The sequence below is a fragment of the Entelurus aequoreus genome, linkage group LG24 (assembly GCF_033978785.1).
Source record: "Entelurus aequoreus isolate RoL-2023_Sb linkage group LG24, RoL_Eaeq_v1.1, whole genome shotgun sequence".
Classification (NCBI taxonomy): Eukaryota; Metazoa; Chordata; class Actinopteri; order Syngnathiformes; family Syngnathidae; genus Entelurus; species Entelurus aequoreus.
In genome coordinates this window covers 832,840-853,291 of record NC_084754.1, presented here as the reverse complement: position 1 = coordinate 853,291, position 20,452 = coordinate 832,840, and the positions used below count along the sequence as shown (strand labels likewise).

General features: G+C 38.3%; 1 protein-coding gene across 2 annotated transcripts; it reads left to right on the top strand.

Moving 5' to 3' along the window:
• The first annotated feature begins 635 nt into the window (after nt 1-635).
• Nucleotides 636-19,368, top strand: LOC133641973 (ubiquitin-conjugating enzyme E2 Q2-like). Of its 2 annotated transcripts, none has more exons than XM_062036147.1 (13): nt 636-949; nt 3,980-4,084; nt 8,152-8,274; nt 8,345-8,401; nt 8,491-8,640; nt 13,272-13,356; nt 14,990-15,050; nt 15,132-15,222; nt 15,298-15,356; nt 15,422-15,470; nt 15,564-15,659; nt 18,107-18,173; nt 18,259-19,368. In XM_062036147.1, exons 1-13 carry the CDS (start codon nt 791-793, stop codon nt 18,288-18,290), a joined length of 1,134 nt encoding a protein of 377 aa, XP_061892131.1. In that variant the 5' UTR covers nt 636-790; the 3' UTR covers nt 18,291-19,368. The 2 variants fall into 2 exon arrangements, with proteins under 2 accessions (XP_061892131.1, XP_061892130.1); XM_062036146.1 differs by having other exon boundaries at nt 639-949; nt 8,488-8,640.
• Nucleotides 19,369-20,452: the final 1,084 nt, after the last annotated feature.

The following is a 20,452-nucleotide window of genomic DNA, read 5'->3' as shown; positions in this document are numbered from 1 at the left end:
AGCATTATTTTAGTCTTACTCAGATTCAAAGATAAAATTCAAAGTCTGTTTTTGTCCAACCATCTTTTTTAATTTATTCATTTCTTCTGTTATTATTTGCATTAGCTTCTCTGTGTTCTCTCCAGAACAAAACGCTGTTGCGTCATATGCGAATAATACTAACTTTATGGTTCGGGCATCTGGTCAGGATGCCACCCGAGAGAGGTGTTTAGGGCACGTCCGACCGGCAGGGGGCCACGGGGAAGACCCAGGACACGTTGGGAAGACTATGTCTCCCGGCTGGAGCTGGGAATGCCTCGGGATCCCCACGGGAAGAGCTGGACGAAGTGGCTGGGGAGAGGGAAGTCTGGGCTTCTCTGCTTAGGCTGCTGCCCCCGCGACCCGACCTTGGATAAGCGGAAGAAAATGGATGGATGGATATTTGGCAACTGTGTCATCAAAATATTACAATCTAGCATGCTAAAAAAAAAATCAAAGGGACCCGATTCAACTTCTCTTTCTTAATATCCATCCATTTCCTACCGCTTGTCCCTTTCTTAATATATGAATGAATAGTCTTTCTATGAATGGGTTATTAGTTGTGAGTTGAATGCGTTAACTCTATGATGCACGCATTTTGGAGAACGTTGGCATCTTTTATCTCCACCCCCTGGCCGACGTTCCCCCCGCAGCCCCTTTTGTTGTCGTTCTCACGCTAACATGCGAGATCCGCAGAGCTCAGCCGACTCGACCGCATTCCGCCCCGAGTTCCCCTCCGCCAGCGGCCTGCTCGTCCGGAGATGAGTACAAGATGTCTGTGTCGGGGCTGAAGGCCGAATTGAAGTTTCTCGAGTCAATCTTTGACCCAAACCACGAAAGGTTCCGCATCATAGACTGGAAACCGGACGAACTGAATTGTCAGTTCAACGTGAGCGGGGAGAAGCTGCTGATCATCCACTGCAACATCACGGTGGGTCCGGGAGGCCAGCGAGCTAACTCACACTTTACTTTGCAGTCGGCCTCGTCCTGCCTGCGCACCCGTTCGAATGTGCTCCATGTCAACGCCACAAAAGACCGCTTTTGTGCCGAGTGAACTTTCAGGAAGCGATCCCGTCCAAACGTCGAATAATATAATAATAGTAACGACGCGGCGGTAGCTTCGCTAGCTGCTACCGACTGGAAGTAACGTTAGCATGCATGCTAGCCAAATATTTGCTTCACTCTCTATATAAAATGACATTTGTAAAGTTACAAAATATTTAAAGTGAGTATTATTCGCGGATGACACAACGGCGTTTTGTTCTGGAGCGAACACAGGGAAGCTAATGCAAATAATAACAGAAGAAACTAACACATTAAAAAAGATGTTTTGACCAAAACAGACTATCTTTGAATTCCAGGAAGACTAAAATAATGTTATTTGGTAACAGTAGAAGAGAAAGTCCAACACAAATAGGTTATATCTGCACCTTATTGCTCTTTTATCCTACCGTGAGCTAATGCAACGACATTTCGTTCTTATCTGTACTGTAAAGTTCAATTTTGAATGACAATAAAAGGAAATCTTAGTCTAAATACAAATAGACGGAATACAAATTGAAAGAGTAAATGAAACCACATTTCTAGGTATAACGATTGATGACAAATTGAACTGGAAATGTCATGTAAAAAATACACAACATAAAATAGCAAGAAATATATCAATAATCCATCTTCTTCCGCTTATCCGAGGTCGGGTCGCGGGGCAGAGAAGCCCAGACTTCCCTCTCCCCAGCCACTTCGTCCAGCTCTGCCCGGGGGATCCTGAGGCCTTCCCAGGCCAGCCGGGAGACATACCGTATTTTTCGGACTATAAGTCACAGTTTTTCTCATAGTTTGGCCGGGGGGTGCGACTTATACTCAGGAGCGACTTATGTGTGAAATGATGAACACATTACCCTAAAATATCCAATAAAAATATTGATCTCATTCACGTAAGAGACTAGACGTATAAGATTTCATGGGATTTAGCGATTAGGAGTGACAGATTGTTTGGTAAACGTATAGCATGTTCTATATGTTATAGTTATTTGAATGACTCTTACCATAATATGTTACGTTAACATACCAGTTGGTTATTTATGCCTCATATAACGTACACTTATTCAGCCTGTTGTTCACTATTCTTTAGACATTTTAAATTGCCTTTCAAATGTCTATTCTTGGTGTTGGCTTTTATCAAATAAATTTCCCCCAAAAATGCGACTTATATATGTTTTTTTTCCTTCTTTATTATGCATTTTCGGCCGGTGCGACTTATACTCCGGAGCGACTTATACTCCGAAAAATACGGTAGTCTTCCCAACATGTCCTGGGTCTTCCCCGTGGTCTCCTACTGGTCGGACGTGCCCTAAACACCTCCCTAGGGAGGCGTTCGGGTGTCATCCTGACCAGATGCCCGAACCATAAAGTTAGTATTATTCGCGAATGACACAACTGCGTTTTGTTCTGGAGCGAACACAGAGAAGCTAATGCAAATAATAACAGAAGAAATTAACAAATTAAAAAAGATTCCTCCCACCTCCAAAGACATGCACCTGGGGATAGGCCTCTCCCACCGCCAAAGACATGCACCTGGGGATAGGCCCCTCCCACCTCCAAAGACATGCACCTGGGGATAGGCCCCTCCCACCTCCAAAGACATGCACCTGGGGATAGGCCTCTCCCACCTCCAAAGACATGCACCTGGGGATAGGTTGATTGGCAACACTAAAATGGTCCCTAGTGTGTGAATGTGAGTGTGAATGTTGTCTCTCTATCTGTGTTGGCCCTGCGATGAGGTGGCGACTTGTCCAGGGTGTACGCTGCCTTCTGCCTGATTGTAGCTGAGATAGGCTCCAATGCCTAAAAGACTACAAAGAGCTGCCACTACGAGACATGCAAAAAGCTCAAATGATCGCTATGGAGGGGCGGGCCAAAATGTTTGCATTCACGCTGTGATTGGGCAACCAAAAGATGGAGCTGGACATTTGATAGGCGTTTGGAAAGAAGAGACCCGGTTGCGTGGTTGGCCACCGGAAGATGGACTCAGCCCGGTGACAGGTTTAGCAAAGATGGACTCGCGGAGATGATTGGCTGCCACAAAGCTGTCCTGTTTTGTCTTATTTATGTGGCGCGACATCCACCATATTGCTAGGTTTTAAATGACCCGGTCATTAAATATGCGTGGTTGTCAAGCCAGCGTCTGTTCTCAATCCTTTTTTTTTTTCAATTCTGTGGTTTTTATTTGGTCATCAGTTCATGTAAACGGTACATTTCAAGTGCATAGCAGATAAATAAATAAAAGTATCGGTTTACATTTCCTGACCAAAAAGGTATAGGCTGAAGCTAAAAGCTTATTATGCCTACCCTTTCCACATCACTTTGCACATGTCCAATAGAGAAAACAAAAACAAGATATTGATCTTGAGATAAAGTAACACAAGAAAGGACTCTAGAGTCTCTGTCAAAATCATAGTACCTGATCACACGCATTGTTAAGCACGTAAATACATGTATTTACCAATATATAATATAACACCTTCTCATTTAATGCATTTTCTTTATTTTCATGACTATTTACATTGTACATTGTCACTGAAGGCATCAAAACTGACACCTGTGAAGTGAGAACCATTTCAGGTGACTACCTCTTGAGGCTCATGGAGAGAATGCCAAGAGTGTGCAAAGCAGTAATCAGAGTAAAGGGTGGCTATTTTGAAGAAACTAGAATGCAAAACATGTTTTCAGTTATTTCACCTTTTTTTTGTTAAGTACATAACTCCACGTGTTCATTCATAGTTTCGATGCCTTCAGTGACAATCTACAATGTAAATAGTCATGAAAATAAAGAAAACTTATTGAATGAGAAGGTGTGTCCAAACTTTTGGCCTGTCATCTATATATTGACCAGTCCAGTTTATAGTTTCCAGGAGCCTCAATCAACACGCCGTCTTCATTGCCATTTTCTGTTTTCTTGCAGGAGTCTTATCCCTCAACACCCCCAATATGGTTTGTAGACTCCGATGATCCAAGTCTGGCAGAAGTGTTGGAGCGCTTAGAAGATGTCCGCAGAGGCAGAACATTGGTAAGTTTACCCACATGGATCCAGTTCACAGGCTAGAGCTCTTTGACTAAAGGATTTTCATAATAAAATCTGATTCTTTAGATTTCCCCATAATGGATGCATTAACTTGAAAGTTGTTTTTTTTTAAGAGCACATGGGGATCCACACAGATGAAAAGATGTCATTTAGGATCTTTTACACAGAAAAAGGCGAAAAGACTCAAGATGATCGTACTTGACTAAAGCAGGGATCAGCAACCTTTTGCATCGTAATAGCCATTTGGGCCAGTTGCCACGAAATCAACGCTTATTTAGAGCCACAAACATATTTTGACAACTAAATTGAAGAGACAGCTAACTATAAAGTTTCCTTTACTATATTGTCATGTTCCGTTCCTGTGTTTTTGTTGTTTACTATTTTGTATGTTGTTTTGTTGCGGTTTTTTCTAGTTCCTCCATAAGTTTCCTAAGTGACGAGCCACACCTGTCGCTACCTGGCAAATAGTCATGTTTTTTTATAGGGGAACTGCACTTTTTAAAAATGTTGCCTGTCATTCACAATCTCTATGAGAGACAAGAACACATGTCTTTTTTTTTTTTTTTAGGATTCTCAACACAAAAAAACCGCTTGCAAGATGTGGCTAATGAGAGTCACCATTGTAGCCTTCAAGGCGCTCTAAAACAACTATGGGTGTGGGAAAAAATCGATTCGAATTCAAATCGCGATTCTCACGTTGTGCAATTAAGTATCGATTCTCATTTTTCAAAAATCGATTTTTTTTCTTTTTTTTTTCTTTCTTTCTTTCTTTTTTTTAATTAATTTTTTTTTTTTTTAAATTAATCAATCCAACAAAACAATACACAGCAATACCATAACAATGCAATCCAATTCCAAAACCAAACCCGACCCAGCAACACTCAGAAGTGCAATAAACAGAGCAATTGAGAGGAGACACAAACACCACACACAACAATTGAGAGGAGACACAAACACCACACACAACAATTGAGAGGAGACACAAACACCACACACAACAATTGAGAGGAGACACAAACACCACACACAACAATTGAGAGGAGACACAAACACCACACACAGCAATTGAGAGGAGACACAAACACCACACACAACAATTGAGAGGAGACACAAACACCACACACAACAATTGAGAGGAGACACAAACACCACACACAACAATTGAGAGGAGACACAAACACCACACACAACAATTGAGAGGAGACACAAACACCACACACAACAATTGAGAGGAGACACAAACACCACACACAACAATTGAGAGGAGACACAAACACCACACACAACAATTGAGAGGAGACACAAACACCACACACAACAATTGAGAGGAGACACAAACACCACACACAACAATTGAGAGGAGACACAAACACCACACACAACAATTGAGAGGAGACACAAACACCACACACAACAATTGAGAGGAGACACAAACACCACACACAACAATTGAGAGGAGACACAAACACCACACACAACAATTGAGAGGAGACACAAACACCACACACAACAATTGAGAGGAGACACAAACACCACACACAACAATTGAGAGGAGACACAAACACCACACACAACAATTGAGGGGAGACACAAACACCACACACAACAATTGAGAGGAGACACAAACACCACACACAACAATTGAGGGGAGACACAAACACCACACACAACAATTGAGAGGAGACACAAACACCACACACAACAATTGAGAGGAGACACAAACACCACACACAACAATTGAGGGGAGACACAAACACCACACACAACAACTGAGAGGAGACACAAACACCACACACAACAATTGAGAGGAGACACAAACACCACACACAACAATTGAGAGGAGACACAAACACCACACACAACAATTGAGAGGAGACACAAACACCACACACAACAATTGAGAGGAGACACAAACACCACACACAACAATTGAGAGGAGACACAAACACCACACACAACAAACCAAAAGTAGTGAAACAAAAATGAATATTATCAACAAAAGTATCAATATTAGTTACAATTTCAACATAGCAGTGATTAAAAATCCCTCATTGACATTATCATTAGACATTTATAAAAAAATTAAAAAGAACAATAGTGTCACAGTGGCTTACACTTGCATCACATCTCATAAGCTTGACAACACACTGTGTCCAATATTTGCACAAAGATAAAATAAGTCATATTTTTGCTTCATTTAATAGTTAAAACAAATGTACATTATTGCAATCAGTTGATAAAACATTGTCCTTTACAATTATAAAAGCTTGTTACAAAAATCTACTACTCTGCTTGCATGTCAGCAGACTGGGGTAGATCCTGCTGAAATCTATGAATTCCATGAATAGACAATCCTTTTGAATCGGAAAAATATCGTTTTTGAATGGAGAATCGCGTTGAATCGTTTTTATAATGGAATCGTGACCCCAAGAATCGATATTGAATCGAATCGTGGGACACCCAAAGATTCGCAGCCCTAAAAACAACCTTAAAACCCTCCATCATCGTTTTATATACACACTGCAAGAATATATGTATATATTAAATGTAGTAACAAACATGTTCATTACAATATGTAAAATATACAATATTTACCATATTTTGGTCATTTTATTTTATTTTATTCTTTTTATTTTTTTTGTCCTGTCCAGCTTCTCAGGCAAATCATATTGTTGATATATATGCCCATATCGGCCATAATGTCTTTGTGAAATCGTCTGATGTTGTTTGGTGCTAAATCAAAAACAGCATTAGCGCCGCATTAAACATTATGTCACTACTGGTCTGACGTTTCCTCAAAAAGAATGTTTAAAAAAGCAACTTAAAGCCTTGTTTACTGACATCCTATTCATGTTTAAATAACTTTTATTGCAAATGAATATCGACTCCAAATATCGATTATCAGCCTCCTTGACTACTAATAATCGGCATCGGCCCTGAAAAAAACGTACCGGTCGATCTCTAATATTATGCACAAATGCAGTGTTTGGAAAAACGTATGATTTCACTCACCGGTTCAACAAGAATATAGCAACCACTGCAACATCTGTTTTAAATCATTTTGAAGATCTCTTTTGTGTATGTGCAATTGTCATGCTGTGATTGACAGCTTGAATGCTAGTCAATTTATTCGGCCCAAATAGCATTTTTTTAATAAAGTTCAACCTTAGTTGTGGCAAATATATTCAGTACAGGCCAAAAGTTTGGACACACCTTCTCATTCAAAGTGTTTTCTTTATTTTCATGACTATTTACATTGTAGATTGTCACATCAAAACTATGAATGAACACATGTGGAGTTATGTACTTAACAAAAAAAGGTGAAATAACTGAAAACATGTTTTTATATTCAAGTTTCTTCAAAATAGCCACCCTTTGCTCTGATTGCTGCTTTGCACACTCTTGGCATTCTCTCCATGAGCTTCAAGCACACCTGTGAAGTGAAAACCATTTCAGGTGACTACCTCTTGAAGCTCATGGAGAGAATGCCAAGAGTGTGCAAAGCAGTAATCAGAGCAAAGGGTGGCTATTTTGAAGAAACTAGAATATAAAACATGTTTTCAGTTATTTCACCTTTTTTTGTTAAGTACATAACTCCACATGTGTTCATTCATAGTTTTGATGTGACAATCTACAATGTAAATAGTCATGGAAATAAGTGAAGTGAATTATATTTATATAGCGCTTTTCTCTAGTGACTCAAAGCGCTTTACATAGTGAAACCCAATATCTAAGTTACATTTAAACCAGTGTGGGTGGCACTGGGACAGTTATTTCACCTTTTTTTGTTAAGTACATAACTCCACATGTGTTCATTCATAGTTTTGATGTGACAATCTACAATGTAAATAGTCATGAAAATAAAGAAAACACATTGAATGAGAAGGTGTGTCCAAACTTTTGAACTGTACTGTACATGTATTTGTAAATCTGTTTTGTCAAACTACTATTGAGTTCTTTTTTTTTTTTTTTGATTCGGAACATTTTTTTAAAATTTTGAGCCGGTGACATAATCCATTTTTAATGTTCTTTTCTGTCAACACTCTGTGCAGCTTCTTCAGCAGTTAAAGCGTCTCATTTGTGACCTCTGTCGGCTTTACAACCTGCCTCAGCATCCAGATGTAGAGATGCTCGACCAGCCTCTACCTGCTGGCCCCATTATTCAAGAACGAAAAGTATGTGCTAAATGCAATAACAGTTTATTTTGTCATTTTGGATGACTTATGTTGTTTTACCACACTTCAGCACGGGCCATCTGATGAGGTGACATCTGAGGAGGAAGAAGAGGAAGAAATGGGAGAGGTAGTAATGTATTTGACTTCTGGGGTAATGTGTTGTTATTATTTTTTATGACCTCTTATCTAAATACCACTGATTCACTGTGGCAGCAGGACATTGACTTGGACCAAGACTTGGACCATTACGACATGAAAGAAGAAGAGCCGGTAGAAGGCAAAAAGTCAGAAGATGACGGAATCGAAAAAGAAAATCTTGCCATCTTGGAGAAGATTCGTAAAAACCAGAGACAGGACCACTTAAATGTAAGTTTTTTTTCCTAAATAACAGTGTATTAAAAATCCCATATTGTACATTTAAAATAACATCTTGCTGTTTTGTGCGTGTAGTCGAAATGCAAATCGGCTGTGGTGGTCAACGCCTATCTCTAACAGTGTGACTCCAAGAAGTGCTATTCTGCACTCCATCCACTTTTACCTATATAAATATTTGATTCCTCACTGATTTGGGAAATCGCCCACTGAGAAACAAATAAAGGTTCTAAACCTTTAATGCTAGGTTTATATTAACAGTGAGAGACTTAATATGTAAAAGGGAGTCATGTTTTGGAAAAAATATTTGCATTTCATTGTGTAAAGTAAGTATATGATCCCCTACTAACTGGGGATGCACGATAATGGACATTTGCAAAATAATTTTTAATTTTAATAAATTTTCGCCCAAAGTCCATATAATCTAATAAAAATATACAACTCTAGTGTAGGGATAAGGATAATGTGAACAAATACTTCTTTACTTGACTATAATTTGAGTAGAAATACACTTCCTATTATAATTTTGACCCATGCAAACAATTAGAATCATTGCGTAGAGCAAATAAATGATGCCATTCATTGATATTTTAACTTTTCAATGAATTAACAACAAGCAACTCAAACATTCTGAATATGATTTATTAAAATTCAAAAAACATTGTCTCCAACACAACATATAGGAATGAGATAAATAGAACAAAGCCAAAAGGTGTTTTTTGTCCTTTAGCGTGATGCCAAGCAAGATTCTCTCCGTCTTTCTCTGTGCCGCCACACCATCAAAATATTTTTACATTTTTTTCCACATGAAAACAAATTTAAATGATATATTGCATGAATGGATATAACGGTATATAGTCTATTATTTACGTACAATCGACTATAATAAGTTTGAGAAAACAGCTCAAATATTATAAAAACGTTCCTCATTATAGAATCGATGAGTAAACGTCAATAAGTGATAATTGATTTATTTCTTGTACATAAATTAATGCAGACAGTTGTAAAAATGTGTCTGACTGTAGCGAGCCCCCTCACAGAGAGATCAGATCAGCTCCTTTACTATCGGACACCTATGGTCCAGTTTTTCACACGTTTTCATTAATTTAATAAACGTGACAATTCATTTAACTTTTCTTATTCGAAGTGCATTTTTTTAAGTTCTAAGTAATAAACACTTATTTAGTGAAACAAAAATAAATGTAAAACGGCATCAATAAACATGAATTAAAGATGCCGCAATAATACATTTTTAATTTAATAATAGCTACTGAATCGTAATCGTAATCAAATCGTGTGGTGCCCAAAGATTCCCACCTCTAGATATTATATTCACTAGCTTTCTCTTGTAGTTGACTGACAGCCTGGATGTGGTCAATAGTAGAAATGTCCACCCTGAATCCAGTTTGTTCTCATGGTTGATGTCGTTCTATGGCTCCAAGCACCCGTCTCAATAAAACCTGTGAGAACACCTTATACGTCACAGGTAGAAGACTGACAGGTCTATAGTTTTTATACCTCTAGTGTCTCCCTTCTCTTTGAGTATGACTGATGCATTTTTTCATCCATCTGGGACTCTCACTAGAGAAGCACTTGTTAAAGAGCATTGTAAACGTCTTGACGATAGGTTCACCACCATGTTTTAGTATTTCTCTTGTAACACCATCTTCCACTGGGGCATTGTTACACTTCAGCTGCTTAAAAGCTGCTCTGACCTCGGACAGAAGAATGGGTGGACGTTGTTCCGTAGCTGTGTTTGAGCAATTGCCTAGTTTGTCCTGGGTGTTTGGTGGCATAAAGGTTTGCACAGAACTCTTCGCATCTTGCTATGATTCTTTCTAGGTCATGAATGGGAGTCCCATCTTCTTCTTTTAGGGAATGATATCCTTCCTTCCAAAGCACTGCAGACTTTGTACCTTTTTGTTTTCTTTGAGGGCTCTTAGTTTCTCTTGTTCATTAAAGTCAGAGATTTATTGTGCCTTTCTAAATATTTTGGTCATAGAGATCTCAGTGTACTCAATGTGTTGTCTGTCTGTCCATTCTCTTTTCATTTTCTGTCGTTTTTCTCTCAAAAGCATTGTTACTCTGGAGAGTTGTTCCGGTTTTGGTGTCCTAACATGTCCATCTGTTTCCGGTGCAGCTTCATTTATCTGAAGTGTTATCCTATCGTAGGCGAGGCTCAATTCTTCTGATACAAGCTGTGTCTCAATTCGTGGGCAGCATCCTTCCAAGGACCCAGCCTATGCGGTCGACAGAGTGGGGGTCCTGGCAAGAGTCCTCCAGCAGCGGCTGGAGCGATATGAATAGAGACGGTCTAGCCTACGGGACACTTCCTGGTTACGTCTGTTGTACCCGCCCTTACATTTACGTCACGTATTTTCTGCTCAGTCGCGCGGGGTTGAATATTAACAAACTTAAGAGAAGAATGTTGAATCGTTTTTAGTGTTGTCTTGGTTGTTTACCTTATTTTAGATGAAGCTACTAAAAGCTACTGTCGCCTTCTGATTAGAGCCAACCAATCATGGTAGATGGTTCAGTGTTTCCCATAAACTGCCAAGATACCTGTGGCGGTGGGGGCGTGACTATGGGCGTGGTCACCATGACATCATTGAGTAATTTGCATAATTTACTACAATGATATGATTTTCTCTAAAAAGGCTCAAAAAATTTATAATTACTAATTAATAATAACAGTTTTGTTTTAAACGTCCATCCATCCATTTTACAATATAATTACAACACTTTATGTACATATTTATATACAAATTTGAACAATAAGTTATTCACTGAAATATATTTGTTAATTGTGGTTCTTACAAAAAACATATCTTATAAAATATAAAAGCTAAAATGTCTCTTAAAGCTCTGCCCCTTTAATTAGTGCATACTAAATAATTTAACTTTAGCCTACTATTACAACCATATTATTTACCAGCAACATAAAGTGAAACAGAGGCAGAGGTGTCCTGCCACAGTCAGTAACAAATAAACAGAAAACAGTAGTGGTCAAATACAAATAAGGCAACAAGAGAAGTATCCTGCACTTCTCTTTTGTAAAGTAAATGTGAACAGCCTATATGGGCATCTACATCAACTATATGATTTGCCTGAGAAGCTGGACAGGACAAAAAATAAAAAAAATTAAAAAAAAATTATTAATTAAAAAATAAAAAATTTTTAATTTGTGGCGGACGTAATTCTTTCGTGGTGGGCCGCCACAAATAAATGAATGTGTGGGAAACACTGTGGTTGTCATGGAGATGTGTCACGTGTTGACAAGTGTTCTAAAGCTGTTATTGCTAATTATTAGTTAATGATGGATTTATTTTTATGCTTGTTGTAGTGGGACATGTACCTTTTTAAAAACACGCAGACAATCCAGAAGATGTCCCGGAAAGGGTCTCATCCATACAACACCACACAATCTTACTTTATTAATACGTCATTCACAATTGATTAACTTTTCTAATCTTGTCCATTTGGTTGCATTACAGCCAGTAATAGTAAATATTGGGATAGCATAATATTATTTGCAATGAAGGCAAAGGAAATAAATTACAACAACTACAGTTTCAGCACATGAGTTTATTAATTTGTACATGTTATAAAAATACTTTGTTTTTAAATGATAATCCAAACTGGTATATACTGTACATGTTTTGTGTCATTTCTTGTTGCTCTGTTGTTGTCCAAATGCTCCTCCTTGATTATTATGCACAGCAACAAAAACAGAAAAGTTAAACACAAGATCAAAATAATAATTGATAGAAGTAAACATTTTCAAATACCTTGCAAATGTACACAAAAAACAGCAATAACTAATATCGGTACATTGATGCACACGTTTACAATACTTCATTATTCTGGCTACACATTAGTATAACATAATTAAGTCAACTTATTGAGGTCTAAAAAGGTAAATTAAAAGATGTTAGGCTTCACTTTCAAACGTTGGAAAAAAAGCTCCGGGCACTTAGCTGTCTGCAATGGCCGTATATATGTCTGTCCGTCGGGGTAAAGAGTGGCAAAGAGCACGGAGGACGCTCAACATTACTATAGTCGAAGTTTCGTATTTTAACACAAATGTACAGTTACAGGCCAAAAGTTTGGACACACCTTCTCATTTCATTGAGTTTTCTTTTTCTTCATGACTATTTACATTTTAGATTGTCACTAAAGGCATCAAAACTATGACACCTGTGAAGTGAAAACCATTTCAGGTGACTACCTCTTGCAGCTCATCGAGAGAATGCCAAGAGTGTGCAAAGCCGTACTCAGAGCAAAGGGTGGCTATTTTGAAGAAAATAGAATATAAAACATGTTTTCAGTTATTTTACCTTTTTTTGTTACGTTTAAAATGATCAAACTACGTAAATATAAAATGGTATTATAAATGTTTCCGTTACTACATTGCACTACATCTATATAAAACCCTAATGGAGGTGTTTGGATGTTTTTTTAATATTTAATCATTTTAGTTTATTTAATATTTAGAATGCATTAAAAAAAAATCCATCCGTCATGTCTTTCATAATGATTGTGGACGATAGGCAAAACTCCAAAAAAAAGTGCAGTTCCCCTTTAAGGAGTAATACAATGATGTAATCTAGTTCTGCATTTTTCAGGGCGCAGTTTCTGGCTCTGTGCAGGCCTCGGACCGCCTCATGAAGGAACTCAGGGAGATCTACAGATCACAGAGTTACAAGACAGGTGACTAAAGACTCATTTTCTTTACCAAAAGTGGTCCAGTTTCCCCATACTCATGCAGCAATATTAATTAAAGAGTAAATGTTCGGGTCTTGTTGACAAGCATTGGCTAATACACATGGAGTTAGAAACAAGATTGTTTTAACCCTTCGTTGGTTTTTCAGCCTGAAAATTAGAACATTTGAAAACGAAGCTTTAAACTTTAGGTTTTCCCTAGATTGCCAAGTCGATACCTGTGGCTAGGGGCGTGGTCACAATGGCATCATTGTATAATTTGCATAGTTTGCTATGATATGATTTTGTTTAAAAGGGCTCCAATAATGTATGGATACATTTAAAACCATATCTGTGGTATTAATTAGTATTAACATATTTTCTTTATATTATATCGTTTTGCTATATTTTCAATTGTTGCTGTTTATTTGCTCTGTTGAGAATTGTTCAAATGTCTAGAGACTTTTAGGGACTTTTTCTTTATTAAAAAGGACTAGCAACAAATGTAGCATCTTTTTCTGGTGTTATTATAGACTGCACTTGTGTTTAGAGACTCTACGTCTGTTCCTCAATGTCCCCGACAAAAGAGGCGAGCTGCAGCAAGCATGACGTCACACTTGCTTCCTGCTGATGTTCCAGTTGGATTTTGTCTTCTTGAAAGCCGCCACTGTCCTCTTAATATTTGTACATTTTGTAGATCGCTGCACGCGGGAATATCTGGGATACATTATAGTTACGTTGCAGACATGCTGACTACGCTCCAGGCAAATGTGTGCGTCTTGTTAACTTCGTCATATCATCCGGTTTCGGCTGCATCAGTAGTGCGTAAATAATAGGCTATAAATATCCATTCATACTGTAACGACCTGGCTGGTGGTAAAGTTTTATGTTTGTGTGGTTTTGATCTGATGTTCATGTTTCCCATGTTTGCAAACATACCGTCTGTGCCTGAAAGCGGATTGGCGGAGAATGAGGAAGTGTTTTTGGGAAGCACAGGGACAAAAGTGTTGGCACGGGAGGTAAAACCTGTTGGAATTGGGCCAGTTTTTAATCATATAATTGGCAAAGCAGGATATATGCTTGTGGCAAATACTAAACCCACTAACTTGTACTAGATCAAGTGCTGCATGGCCAAAGTTGCCTATAAAGTATAATCATGATGATATGAAGATTACATGTAATGAAAAGCTCAATGTCAGAATTGCATAAACAAACAAATTGTAGCAGAATGAATGCATGAATGCAATCTTACATCCATGACTTTACTAAGTGGCTCACTAGTTTATTAGTTTATTATTGCGTGCGTGCGTGTTGTCTAATTCATCTAAAACTCTTAACATGTGCAATGTTTTCAAATCTGATTTATTATAGAAACGTCCTAATATTAGTCACAACAGCACATAAGACCAGCTCTCACTTGGCACACAACATAAATTAAATCTGGAATTGTAAACACTCTTAATGCACAACATCAACAAACATATGTATTCATATAACACGCTCAACAATGAATACAATTATGGCTATCACAATCTGAAGGAAAAATTATAATTTAGAATAATTTGTAGGTCATATGGCCCACTCCTAATGTCATGTCTGTAGTAACCATGTATAACTTGTGTGGGTACGTGTCATTTCACAGGTATTTATTCAGTGGAACTAGTCAACGACAGCCTTTATGATTGGCATGTCAAGTTAAGGACGTAAGTGGCGAGAACTCTGTTGATTTCCAAAGTTTTTCCAGCTTGTGTGATTTCTGTTCCATTTGACCTGTTTCTTTCTAGGGTAGACCCAGATAGTCCACTGCATAGTGATTTGCAGGTCTTAAAAGAAAAGGAAGGGGTGGACTACATTTTGCTCAATTTCTCTTATAAAGTGAGTTATCTTTTTCACTATCAACTTCTGTTTCTGCACTAAAGACTCAAATATTTATTTTCCTTGTTATGACAGGATAATTTTCCTTTTGACCCACCTTTTGTGCGAGTTGTCTCTCCTGTGCTCTCTGGAGGGTGAGTGAGTGCCCTGTTTGAATACACATTTGTTTCCAGGAATAATTGTCACATTTATTTTCCAGTTATGTTCTTGGAGGAGGAGCATTGTGTATGGAACTTCTCACAAAACAGGTGGGTTAATAAGGTTAGCTTACTACATGACAGTGATTTCCAAACCATTTATTAAAAAATTGCTGGGACTGTATTTTCTTTTGTATTTTGCAGGGGTGGAGCAGTGCCTATTCCATAGAATCTGTCATTATGCAGATAAATGCAACTCTAGTGAAAGGAAAGGCCAGGGTTCAGTTTGGGGCCAATAAGGTGACACATTCTATGTATTAATGGATTGCCACTATTCGTGTTTAATCTTGAGTCAAGTCTATTGCAATGCAATAGACTTGACTTGATCAGTTTTGATGCTAGAGAGCTTTGAGTTTAACTATAGCACAGGCCAAAAGTTTGGACACACCTTCTCATTCACAACACAACTGATGGTCCCAACCCCATTGATAAAGCAAGAAATTCCACTAATCAACCCTGATAAGGCACACCTGTGAAGCGAAAACCATTTCAGGTGACTACCTCTTGAAGCTCATCGTGAGAATTTCAAGAGTGTGCAAAGCAGTAATCAGAGCAAAGGGTGGCTCTTTTGAAGAAACTAGAATATAAAACATGTTTTTAGTTATTTCACTTTTTACATAACTCCACATGTGATCATTCATAGTTTTGATGCCTTCAGTGACAATCGACAATGCAAATAGTTGTGAAAATAAAGAAAACGCATTGAATGAAAAGGTGTATCCAAACTTTTGGCCTGTACTGTATGTTTATTGTTGTGGTTTACAATGGCGTAGAACTACCGGTACATTGCATCACATTTAGTATTATTTAGGATGCAAGCTTTTAGCAATTTTCTGATCTTTAAATTGTGTCATACCTACAGTTGAACCGAAAACGTTGGAAAAATAAGTGTTAATCAGGGTTTCTATCTATTTGTGGTGGAAGATTATGTGATCGACACACTTGCATATTTGGCCATGGTGCATGTATGTTTCTATGCAATGAATTATTTAAAATTTTCAAATAATTCTGCTCAAAATTAGCTTTCTTAAACACATGGAAACACCCTATCTGATCGTCTTTGGCTTTTGAAAAAATCGGATTAGCACACCTAGATTACGCGATTGGAAAACAGTTTTCTCTGGCATGTGAGCGTTATTAGTGCGCCAATCTCCGTGGAGGACCAACACGCCGCTCTTTACTAAATATTCACCAAATGAAGAAAAATAAGCCAGTGGGGGGGAACTTTCATACAATGTAAACATACAGAAGCTGAATTAAGTCAATATTTTTAAATATATGATATAAACTTTATGATATGAACTTTTGTCGAGGCTGGAACCCATTATTGATGTTTACATTGTTTCTGAAAGACACATTTGTTTCACTATAATATAGTAATAATAATAATAATACAATTGACTTATAAGGTGCTTTTCTGGGCACTCAAGGACACCGTACAAAATCAAAACAATAAAATCAATTGTATAAAAACAACAACAAAGATCAGTAAGATTTACAATAAATAAGCAGTCAGGAATAGGTGTGTTTTGAGTCTTGATTTGAAGAGGGATATTGAGTCTGTAAGTTACGAATGTCTGGTGGTAATGAGTTCCAAAGATGAGGGGCTGAGCAGGTGAAAGAGACATTTGCTTCACTATACAAGCGTTTTGATTTACAAACCCGTTAAGTTTGTAAATCCAGGTTTCACTGTATTAACTGCCTAACTGCAACCTCCTAATGAGATGGCAGTAGCTGCTTTCTTAGTATCTGCCAACAGGCATACAGTACTGGCCAAAAGTTTGGACACACCTTCTCATTCAATGCGTTTTCTTTATTTTCATGACTATTTACATTGTAAATTGTCACATCAAAACTATGAATGAACACATGTGGAGTTATGTACTTAACTAAAAAAGGTGAAATAACTGAAAACATGTTTTATATTCTGAAATGGTTTTCACTTATAATAATAATAATAGATTTTATTTGTAAAAAAAAGCACTGTACATGAGTAAACAACCTCAAAGTGCTACAGTGTATTAAAAAAAAGAAAAAGATAATAAAAATAAATAAAGATAAAAACTAGAACAGCCTAATAACTACAACTAGTATGCATATATCTAAAAAAAAGGGTTTTTAAGCCCTTTTTAAAAGCATCCACAGTCTGGGGTGCCCTCAGGTGGTCAGGGAGAGCGTTCCACAGACTAGGAGCGTCGGAGCAGAAAGCCCGGTCTCCCATTGTTCGTAGCTTTGTCCTCAGAGGTTGGAGGAGGTTAGCCTGTCCGGAGCGGAGGTGTCATGTGGAGGATTTGGGGGTGAGTAGTTCTTTGAGGTAGAGGGCGGCATTTCCATGGAGGCACTGGTGGGTTAGTAGGGAGACTTTGTATTCCATCCTGAGTGGAACAGGAAGCCAGTGAAGGGATTTGAGTGTGATATGGCCATATTTGCGCACTCTCATCAGGATCCTAGCAGCACTATTCTGTATGACAGGTGTCATAGTTTTCATGCCTTCAGTGACAATCTACAATGTAAATAGTCATGAAAATAAAGAAAACGCATTGAATGAGAAGATGTGTCCAAACTTTTGGCCTGTACTGTATGTACCTCTGCTTGCTCTTGAACATGTTTGTTGTGCTACTCAGCTGTTGGTTGATGTCAATTATCAAGTCATTGCATTCATCTAATTGTGTGTTTTTGTCCCAAAGAACCAGTACAATCTTGCCAGAGCACAACAGTCATACAAATCCCTTGTGCAGATTCATGAAAAGAATGGTACGTGGTACACTTGTCACTGATTTGGGATCAGTACATGCCCAGTTACATGACTTAAGTCTTTTTTCCCTTCTTACTGTATTAGGCTGGTACACACCCCCTAAAGAGGATGGATAAGGACATCCGACTACTATGCACTGGGAACATGGGTCAAAGTGTCTCATTTTCTTTGGAGTATTTCCCCCCGTCTGACTTGTTGGGAGTGCATCACATTTCTTGCCTGGTTGGTTCACCTGACAAGTATCCTTCGTATGATGTGAGGGCGTTCCCTGCCCTGTTCATATATCTCCGATTGTCTTTTCTCCAGTTCGAACGTGGAGGAAACGTTTCTTCTTTAGCTGCTTTGACAAAATGGACTTTAAATGGGAACTCTGAAAGTCGTACCGAAGCCCTCAAAATGGCACGACACCTCACGTGTTTTTATTGAGCTTTTTTTTTAAATATTATTATTATTATTATTAACAGGTACACACATTGTTCTAGCAAATGTTTTTTTTATTATATTATGAGCATCCTAGACAATAAATGAGCCAGTTGTCATAGCTTGGATGGTTATGTTCAAAAGGAAATGACATACTGCTCTATCTTCGAAAAATATGCAGCGTTTGGGTCCAGATGAACTATGGGTTGTCGTGAGAGAACTTGTAAAAAAAAAAAAAATTCAAATAGGCACTTCAGTGGTCATATGATGTGAGATTTGAAATGAGCATCATGACGTGTTATTTCAGAATGTTTCAGCAGAAATAACCATGCGCCCTTTGCCTTATTTCTGGCATCCCTGCATTAAGTGGCTTTCTATTGGTTACTTCTAGCAACACTGTTGATGTGGTTCATGGTGGTAGTGCAACACTCACTCGTGGCTGTCAGTGGAGATTGCATCCCTCTTGAGTAGAATGCCGCTGAATTGACTTTAAAGAGTAATTCAACAGGATGTCCGGGGTTGATACTAATGCGGTTTGTGAGTACCGACCTACTTTGATTGTAGTGATTTGCACCTTCCCACAATCCGGTTATATGACTTACCTTTTCAGATGAATTTACCTGCTGCTGTAAATAAGCATACAATTGGGAAAAAAATAATCCAATGTTGATTTTGTAAATGAACTCAATTACAAAGTTATGAACAGTCCATAATGTTATGGTAGGTTTATTGTAATGGAGAGAGACACTTAGTAAAAAAAAAAAAAAAAAAAAATCCAGAATAAATAACATTTAGGCTATACAATATTTTGTATTTGATTGTTGGAAATAAGCATTTGATCCCCGAACAATCATTAAGCCTTCTGCCCATGAAGTACACAAATTAGCCCCATCCCCTTTAGAAAATATTCCTAATCTCAACTCGTTCTTTGGCTAGTACATCTGTCACAGAAAAGATCTCCTCCATTCAAACTGTTCCATCAAGATCAAATGTCAAAAGACCGACGTAGACCTGCACAAGACTGGATTGGACTACAAGACTATCAGCAACAGGCTTTTTTAGAAAGGGACCACCAATGGCGCATTAATTCATAAATGGAAGAAATACAAAATAACAACTGCCCTTGCGGTTGTTATTTTGAATATTCAAAATAACTCAGAATATTCAAAATAGCTCAGAATATTCACCAGGTGGTGTAAGATGATTGAAGGGGAGGAGCAGGTTTATGATCTCAAGAGAGTTGGCAGCACTGTCACCAGGAAAAGCTTTAGTAACATTCTGCCGTGCCCGCTAGCATACCTGTCAACATTTGTATTTCAAAATATTAAGAATTCCACGGAATACAGACAATCATAAATCACCGTTAAATTTAAAAAAAGAATGTCTGAGGTAGGATCAAACTCATGTCCCTTGTATTGCAAGAGTTTGTCAGTGACTAGTGCGCTATTCAATGTTTATCAATCAATCCATCAATGTTTACTTGTATAACCCTAAATCACTAGTGTCTCAAAGGGCTGCACAAGTGCTGACTATTCACTCCATCACACACACAGCAAGCAGCCTTGCTAAAAGGCTTCTTAGCCAGGAACCCTGTTATACTCCCATCAACATAAATAACACTATTCTGGGCTCCTTTACAACACTTACCCCGGATTTCCACTGGATGCAAAACGGCTGCTGAACGGCGCCGCCACGGAAGGTCTCCGCTGTCCGCCGGTCCCCAGCGCCGCTTGATGTGCACGTTGCGGCTCTGTCGTGCAACGAAGTAGCGTGGACTTTTATGAGATCCCGCGAATCCGCGCACAATCACTTGATAAGGGTAGTTGTCGTAAAGTGAACCACAAACAGTTTATTCTGT

Bases quoted from the DNA above. Each gene is read 5' to 3' on its own strand.
- LOC133641973 (XM_062036146.1), top strand. From the start codon at position 791: ATGTCTGTGTCGGGGCTGAAGGCCGAATTGAAGTTTCTCGAGTCAATC. The intron at 8,641-13,271 runs GTAAGTTTTTTT...TGCATTTTTCAG, and splicing joins AGAGACAGGACCACTTAAAT to GGCGCAGTTTCTGGCTCTGT. The intron at 15,051-15,131 runs GTAAGTGGCGAG...GTTTCTTTCTAG, and splicing joins TGGCATGTCAAGTTAAGGAC to GGTAGACCCAGATAGTCCAC.